Source organism: Seriola dumerili, unplaced genomic scaffold (assembly GCF_002260705.1).
Source record: "Seriola dumerili isolate Sdu_G_001 unplaced genomic scaffold, Sdu_1.0 BDQW01000468.1, whole genome shotgun sequence".
NCBI lineage: Eukaryota > Metazoa > Chordata > Actinopteri > Carangiformes > Carangidae > Seriola > Seriola dumerili.
This window is the reverse complement of record NW_019174723.1, coordinates 4190195-4199474: the sequence shown is the minus strand read 5'-3', so window position 1 is coordinate 4199474 and position 9280 is coordinate 4190195. Positions and strand designations below refer to the sequence as shown.

The 9280-nt window shown below is 39.7% G+C and overlaps 1 protein-coding gene across 1 annotated transcript; it reads left to right on the top strand.

Annotated features, from left to right (window-relative positions):
- Window positions 1-1470: 1470 nt before the first annotated feature.
- LOC111234992 (insulin-like growth factor-binding protein 5) lies at window positions 1471-5765 on the top strand. Its single transcript, XM_022763252.1, has 4 exons — window positions 1471-2054; window positions 2960-2994; window positions 3739-3858; window positions 4234-5765. The coding sequence occupies exons 1-4, from the start codon at window positions 1718-1720 to the stop codon at window positions 4345-4347; spliced, it is 606 nt and encodes a 201-aa protein (XP_022618973.1). The 5' UTR covers window positions 1471-1717; the 3' UTR covers window positions 4348-5765.
- The last annotated feature ends 3515 nt before the right edge of the window (window positions 5766-9280 follow it).

Here is a 9280-nt window from a genome sequence, read left to right as displayed (position 1 = left end):
AGACCATCTGTTTAAATAAAGGATTTATTATGATTATTATTATTAATAATAATCATAATAATAATCAGTGTTCATACATATTTATATTTGCAGTGCCATGATGTTCAGTGTTGATAATAGGGCATTACTACTTGGAACTACTGATACTTCAAATTTTACTGTGTTTATCATATAAGACATTTCTATAAATGATTCAAGTAAAAGTAGCTCACTACAGACTTTACACTTTAACACTTGAGCATTTTAACTGCAGTGGCTGCAAATTTACCTCTTGTATCTGTCTTGAAAAGTAAAAGAATTGAAACCATGTGCCTCATTTAAAATACACTACCTGCATCAATTGGTATACCTTAAGGAACTGTGCAGACATGACAGTTTCATCACATCAGGAATGTCACGATCAAGTGTTGTGTTGTTGAGTAGAAGGGTGAAGGGCTCGAGTAGTGATCTTTTAAAGATGGCACCCGTGTAGAAAATCTTAACTGGCTGAGTGGAGCGCTGGATTGCATTATCAGCAGTTTGGCTCAGGCTGGTCAACGCACATTCCTGCAAAATTGAGTCCTCCTCCTCCTCCTCCTCCTCCTCCTCCTCCTCCTAATTATCCAGATGATTACTCTTGCAATTCAAACAACTGGCGAACGATAGTCTCCACTGTCCTCATACTTCAACATGTAATATGGTCCAAGAAGTCAAGTAATAGCTGATAGCTGCTGTAATGTAATCTAGAAGTTGGCTTGCTTATTAAGGACTAGATTATCCCATTTGTAGAGGCAATGCATTACATATCTGACTCAGCAGTGACTTGATTAGGTTTCTGTTGATGTGTAAAGTCATGTCACATCGATATACTACACTTCTCATTGGTAATATACAGCCATTTCTAAAGTACATTCGGGAGATCACTGGCTTCATTTCTCATTCATATAGTATTCTCTGACCTTTGATATATGTGACATGAAGACAGAGGATCTCAGGTGGGGATCTCAGATCTAGCATTGCATATTTACACAGGGAATATTGTCCATCACAACCTCTTACAGAATTCAAGCAGGAGGTAAACACACAGCTGTGCATTTGTTGGAGTAAATGACATTGCAGTGGCGATACATATACATTTGTATTTGTTACCATGGCAAATAGTATGGCAGAAAGGTCTCTGACATTGGAAAGAAAGTGCAAATATCTGAACATGACTACTTCTCTTTATGCATGTGTAATGTTGAACATAAAGTGTAAGAAGAAGGGTTAGATGTATGTGAGAGTATATAACAGGAAAGGGTGGGGAGATTTTGATAATTTCTGAAAGGAACATAATCCACCCCCCACTTGCTCTCTCCCTCTCTGCCACCTCCCTCTCTCTCTCTCTCTCTCTCTCTCTCTCTCTCTCTCTCTCTCTCTCTCTCTCTCTCTCTCTCTCTCTCTCTCCCTCTCTCTCTCTCCCTCTCTCTCTCACTCACTCTCTATCACCGCCTTTCAGATCTTTAAAAGCTGGTGCTTTGCTGTGTCTCTCTCGATCTCCATTTGTCTCCTCTGGCACTGCAGGGGACTCAACCGGCAAAGCACCAAGGAAAGCTACTGTATAGAAACGGGAAGAAGACTGAGGAAAGGGGAGAGAAAGGGAGAGAGAGTGAGAGAGAAATATACATCCAGAAATAGCATCAGCCACATTTAACTGACAGAGAGTGACAGTGTGGAGAACCTGAGACCTGGACAGAAAATGCCTATCCTTTCTAACTTAACAACCGTTGTTTTGTTGCTGATTGCCCACTGCGGATCATGGACCGGGGCAAACCGCTTGGGGCCCTTCAAGGTCTGTCCCTCCTGCAGGGATCCACTGGGGGCAGGTCGGCCCACCAGGGACCATAATGTTGCCGGCAGCACGTCAGTGTTGGCCCAGGGAGAGCCCTGTGGTGTGTACACGCTGAGCTGTGCCAAGGGGCTTCGCTGTGTTCCCCCACCACGGGAGCACAGCCCCCTCCAGGCTCTATTGCAGGGAAGGGGCATTTGCGCCAAGCACAGCAGGACTAGTCCCACTGAGAGGCCCCCCCCCACAGGTAAGATACTGTATATACACACACACACGTGCATGGAATCACATATGCACACGAACATGTATGCACATGCATGGACACTGCAGGTAGCCTTGAAATGTCAGTGGTTTATTGAGGATATTGTCACAGACACCACATATAATTGTACATAAAGTGTGCCTCTTGTATATCTGTAAATCGCATGTGATGCTGTGTCACTCACCAACAAAAAGAAAGGCCAATTAGTGTGTGACATTTAAGCCTGGATGCATTTTGTGCACCACAGATGAATTTGCAAGCCTCCACAATCCAATACTGCTCTGCAGTGCCTCTGGAGCCACTGTGATAAAAATGTCAGTTGTCGTTACAGTTCTGTTGTTAATCATAAATATGGAAAATCCCCAAAAACACAGGGGTTATTTCTGAATTATTTTCACTGAGGTTTTATTTAGTCTCAGGGTGTTGCAACAATCTTTAAGTTGAGATGCATTTATATGATTTGTACAGTGTCATTTATTCATCCATTCCAATGACAGCATGCATGACAATGATCTTTCCTACAAGTCATGCTCTCTGTAGAGAATTTAGAGTGAATGTGAAACTGACACTGTGTCACCTACGTCCTGATCAAGCAGCTTTTTGTTGCAGTGATCCCCATCTACTGTTCAAACAGAGATACTGCGATTAACTGTCTGAGAAGGAAATATACTGATGGAAATTAGGTCTCTCATTGAATGACCACCCCCAGATAGATCTCATCTGTGAGGCTGCTTAGTAATGTCTTCTGCACAAAGATGCAAGATGTGCAACACAGTCTAAGTATGTCTATGTAGCATATATTGTAAAATGTGCCATTGGATGTGGTTTGATATAAATGGCTTAGATGGTTTAATGTCACATTCTCATGCTGGTGTGTCATTTTCTCTCAGGTCCACATCCCTCACACAGTGGTGACATTGAAAAAGTAAGTTCATGCTCTTATTTCACAATCTTTAATGAATGAATCTAATGGATCCTTACCTGAATGAGATGTATGAAGCATTTCATATAACAAGATTGTGTTAATACACACCAGATGTGATGGAAAGGGTTGTGTATCAAGCTGCATTTCTTTATAGAGAGTTACAACCATAGATCCTCCGCTGTTTTGGGTGTTGCAGTGGCATGTACACACACTGCTCTGAAGCCATGCATTATGGTGCATGATGTGTGCGCTGCTATGCGGCAGAACTAATTGAGCATGATGTGAATCAGGAAAGTTTCAAGTCGGCCGCTGCCGCCACAGATTTTTCACTTTGCAAGCCGGCGGATCTGCAGCATTTCAACTAATAATGTGTGTGTTATCGTGGGAGCGGCAATAGTCACGCAAATGATCAAGTTTAATTTCACAAAGTGACACAAAAACGCACAGTCACTTCAAACCATTCAGTGACCTGAAAAGCCAAAGCATTGTGTAACAATATGGTTATATAATGTTATACAATATGTGACATCTGATATATATAAATATACATATTCCCTGCCTCTGGCTCTATTGCTGCATCACAGTAGCTAATCCTTTGTGATTCACATCGACACGTTTTGTGATCAAAGAGGATTTCTGCCAACACAATCACCTGAGGGGGGCCACTCTTCTCCAGATGAAGACAGGTCCTCTATCTTTGCCTCCAGTGATGTTTGAAGTCACACTCTGCGTTGCTGTTTTCAGGCACCCTGCCGCAAGCTGCTCAATAGCGTCCTGAGGGGTCTTGAGCTGACAATCTTCCAGTCTGACCGTGACATCTATATACCCAACTGTGACACCCGTGGCTTCTACAGGAAAAAGCAGGTAGAGTATCACAGTCACCTGAATCATCACGAAACATAACACTGGAACTTTGTTAGATCTTATGTGATGTGAAAATGTGTGTTTGCTGCACTGACTTGGTGTCACTGTATATATATCTGAGTGTCAGAGCTGCACTCCACTGCAGATTTCTGTTCGGTGCATCCAGAGATTTGTCTCTGACCACAGGGGCTGAGAATAACTGACACTTCTCTCTCTGAGCCTCTCAGCTGTGGGCTCAGAGAATCAGTACTGCGCTATGATGACATATCATTTTCTCTCTCTCTTCCTCTCTCACCACCTTTCCCACTCTCCCACTCAATCTCCGCCCTCCTTTCCCTTTCAAAATCTCCCTCTCTGTCTTTTAATCTCGCACAGTGCCGCTCCTCCAAGGGCATGCAGCGTGGCCATTGCTGGTGCGTGGATGAGCTCGGCACGCCCGTGCCCTCACGTGCCAGCGAAGATGGCACTTTACCATGCGATGGGGAGTGAGGGATGAGTCTGTCCTATTGCTCTGAGCCTGGAGGAAGAGGAGAAGGAGGAGGAGGAGGAGGTGGTGGAGCAGCAGGAGCACAGGGAGAGGGGGTGGCTTTAGCATGTGCTAGACACTGCCTGGACAGGAGGTAGCAGGGATAAACCACTTCCTATGGAAAATACACACCAGTTAACGTTCATGTCCTCTCTAGAAGCAAGACACACACACACCCTCACAGTCACAGCAACAATAACATCTGCCTGAATGTTCAACAGTTGCAGCAACGTCCTCTGCGTCGTCTGGTGACATGCTGCATGCTCACATTAATGCTCCGTGAACTGCCTCAGTGATCCAAGCGGTATTACTCCGAATGATCTCTATATTCCCTGGCTCTTGTCCTGGCTTTCTGGTAGATTTTTATTTTCCTTTTTACTTTAGGATAGCTGACACTGCCTGTGTTTGTTCTGATCTCAGTGGGCTGAAATACTGTTACGCAGGTGATGTGACACAAATGTTTGAAAAATGTGTCTCCCTCACCGTCCTCTCTCCCTCTCTCCAAAGATACACTGATATCAACATACCTAATTGACAGAATATTTCTTTTCTATTAATTTATTTTTGAGTATGTATTTCCATCAAGTACTGCTTGAATCTTACAGTATCTTATATATATGTAAAGTCAGAAAAAATAAGTCATACAAATATGATCCTGGATGCTTCTGTTCATTTTATTTGTCAAAATGGCGTTCTGACTGCTTATTAGTTGATTGTTTGTACATATGTTGGAATTTTGTGGTCGACTGTGTGTTCTGAAGTGGCAGACAAAAAGCTTACGGCTGTTACCCTTTTCAAAAAGTTGTAAGGCATATTTTTATACACGTCAATATAATATTTTATATATGAATTGTTGGTTTATTTAATGAACTACAGTACAATGCCATGTATTTTTATATTGTCAGCAGTTTCTTATTTAAAGACAGAGATTATTTTATTTCATGTTAGGGGAAGTGTTGCGCTTCAGAGGCACCTTTATGGCAAAACTTCACTTCACATTCATCAGAGCTCTATTCTATTAACTGCTGTACATCTTATGGTTCTATCTCATGTTTTTAATTTCCTTTTTATTTATGCTTTGTTCATTTTGAGAATGGAGAATGTCCATGTTACTATTATGTTTTATTTTGGCACATCATACTATAAATTCTGATTTCAATAGAGGAGGAAAAAAAATGATCAGATTTGTTATTGTTATAGTATGTCTTTCCCAAGTCCTTGCAAAAGTCATGAAATTGTGTGCTATTAAAGTGTGATTAGAATTTATCTATTTCTGACCAATCTTGTTGTGCCAATGTGTGTGCCGTGATGATAGGTCCGTGCACAAAGGACCTTAAGATTTGCAAATATGAAAATAAAACATAATGATAATAAAAATGGAGAAGAATAAAACATATATTAATATAACAGCAGGTGTTGAGTGTGTTCTTTTAATGAAATGCGCATTAAGTGGTGTTGGTAATGTGAGGGGAACATAGGGACAAGATATTTGTAAGAGATTTTAATGACACTGCTGTTGTTGATGATGTTCAGGAGAGGCAGGTCAAAGATAATAATGATTAAGAAGATGTTTTTTTTTTACCTTTATTTTCTCATTGAGATTAAAAATCAAGAGCGCCCTGGCCGAGATTAACTGAGTCATAAAAAAAAATAACATAATGACATGGTGGAAAGTGGCTGACTAACAGTGTACTTAAGCACAGTTTTGAGGTACTTGTACTTTACTTGAGTACTTTAATCTTATGCTAATTTACAATTCTACTCCACTACATTTTGTAAGGAACTCCACTATGTTTAACAGCAACAGTTGCTATTTATATTTTTAAACATGATCATCTTATAAAATATAATTGGAAATTAGAAATTAATTAAAATGAGCTTGACTCCAACCAGCTACAACAATAACATGCTGCCTACATGTTAATGCATCATTAATAATAATACTATATATGATACTATAAGCTATAGCGAAAACCACTGTGTATTAGAAGAATTTATACTTGTAATTTAGGTACATTTCTCCAATAAAACTGATGTACTTTTACTTAAGTATGATTTTTAATGTTTTTACTTGCAATGGAGCATTTTTACTGTGTGGTCTTGCAATTTTACTTGGATAAATAATCTAAATACTTACATAAATATTACATTACATAAAAATATTTCATCCTAGAAACAACCAAAATAGAACTTTGAAACAGTAGGCTACAGTACTCCTGCATAGTCACCTCTGAAGCCTCAGGTACCTCATTCAGCAGAAAAAAAGAGAAAAGTATCTGAATGAGAGTTCCTCTGAATCATATGAACAATTTAATACATATTATTGATCTGAAGAGCCATGGTTTGAGGCTTCATGCTTATATCCATTTGCTGTGCCTGTGAGAAACGCCGCTGCAGTCACAGTAACCATTTGCCAGCAGTGAAACAGAAATTACACATTAGAGCACATTAGAGTCATGCTGCTTTTCTGCCATTACTAGGAACATAAAGGATAATTCTCTCCCTCTTCTCCACACAGGGACTCGATACATGCCTGTTTCCAAGGTAACAACATAGAATATCCCATTTGTCCATGCATAATATGAAATGAAGGCCTTGCAGAAAATGAAGGAGGAAGCATGATCCTTTGTAGAATCACATCACCACACGTCCTACTTCTCTATCTAGGGTGGTTGCATTTGCTATTCTTAGAGGTTCTTTTCTGTGCATTGAGCAAATGAAGCTACCGATATGTCTGTTAAGCAAAAGCACAGTTTTGTATAACTCAATTAAAACCATACAATTATGACATCAGTAATATTTATATTCTGAAATTAAATTCTCAAATGTTCCATCAAAAGTCTTGGATGCACATAGATTGGCGTGACTAATTTCCCTGGGTCAAAGTTTAGAAAATGTCATACATGTTAAAGCTGATATTTTGCAGAAGCTGTAAATTATTTTCATATATTTTTATAACACATACTTTGCTTGGACTCTAGCATCAAGTTAATTGCTCAAGAGTCAATACCAAAGATCCTACACTCATTTTGTCCTCATAATGAAATGTTTACGTTCTTTTAATATACTTTATTCATTTATTTTATTAGGCACATCACATGTTAATTGACATCAATATGATGTAAAGATGTCAGCGGATTCCTGTTTTATCCCATTTATGATCACCGTTTTTGGATCTTTCCCGTGCTAGGTTCTGAGGAGTGTGAGGGTTCCCTGATTACCACTAGCTGTAGTTGTGCCCCTAGTCGCATGCAACTTGCGCACAAGCAAAACTATTGAATGAATTTTTTGGTTGAATTTTTTTTAATCTAATCTAAATTTTGTGGATCGCAGTTCCACACAACTTCATCAAATATTTATCTTTGGCTGGTTCTATTTGTTCCCACATTCTTTCTTTTTTTTTTAAAGCTCTGGCCAAAAATCTTGTTTTTGCTGACCTCCAGTGGTCTCGTCTCACATTGCAGTGACGTACAGGTGTACTCCAGGACCTCATGACCTCACTGTTGTTTCAGTTTAGCGGTGAAACAAAGGCACTCTTCTTACCAATGCAAAAGTAAAATTAGTATGAATCATTTGTTTATCATTTATACTATTTTGTTCATCATTTACCCTACTACATTCAGCAGAAGGGAATCAGCTTGAAATTTCCAACTAGAGAGGCCAGTGAAACACTGCTTTTCAACTGTTAATCTTTAAATTCTCATCTCATCATCTGAAAGTGACACATAAAATTGATAAATTATTTGTCAAAATACACAAAATTGTTGAAATCGTTGTTGTCAGTCTAACAAGAACAGAAGAAAGCTAAATACCAGTTACATAATCAGATTGCTAGGGAAACCTGCGTGGAAAATACTATTCCCAAATCCATGCAGGTTTGGCAACATGTCAACAACTGCCCTCTGCTGAGGTTAGATTTAGTCAAGCTAACATTAGCTCAGCTTTGTGTGGCCAGTGATCATTGTCCCGGAACAGGCTTGCAACATGCTCTCATGTGCACCCTGAAAGACAGGTACAAAGAAAGTGCTGGTAAAAACCTCTTGGATTGTTTTGATGGTTCACCAGCCCACTAATGCGGTGTCCCACCAGGAATTGTCCTGGTATGCCTGATGGCCAGGGCCAGGGGAGGAGGAAGGACCAACAACTGTATTTCCTTGATTCTTATTATAGCAGTGGACATCCCAACTTTCCGGTAATATGCAGCCCCCTATTTCTTTGGACCATGAATTTGACCAGTTGGCCAATTCTTAAACAATGCCCCTTTAATGACAAAGCCAAAAGATATAAAAGTGTGGGAAGCTCTGTTTCCGCAGGACTCCTCAGTGCTGTAGGTTCCCCCATAGCTTGATGCTGACATGTTGTTTTGGGGTCTTTCTGCCCCCTAGAGGATAAACATCTCTTTGAGCATACATAATGGCAGCTGTTGTATCACACACCCACTGTACATAGAGTACATCTGGGTTCCCCCAGCTAAAGTAGGATACTGAAATACACAGCTAAAAAAGATCTATCAAAGATAACTGAGAGCTAACTTTCCCATTGGGCTCATTGTCTCTATCTTTCATTATCACTCACTACTATCAATAACAAATGTTTTAACATCTTTCACCTGAATTAGTAATTATGTGCAATAAGATCTCATATTCAATGATGCTGCACTCATGTCAGAACAACCAATATACAGGATTATGCAAAAATTATACTAGTTTCAGAAACAACATTAAACTTTTCACTGATCCAAAGATGCAGATTATGTTTACTTTTAAACTGTTTAAAATAAATTGTATACAAGTATGTCAGGATATTTCCTTGCCACGGTCTATGAGATGGTAAGATAACAAAATACAAAACAAAGTAATCCCTACTGAATGAGTGGTGAATTAGTGTTTGAGAGCT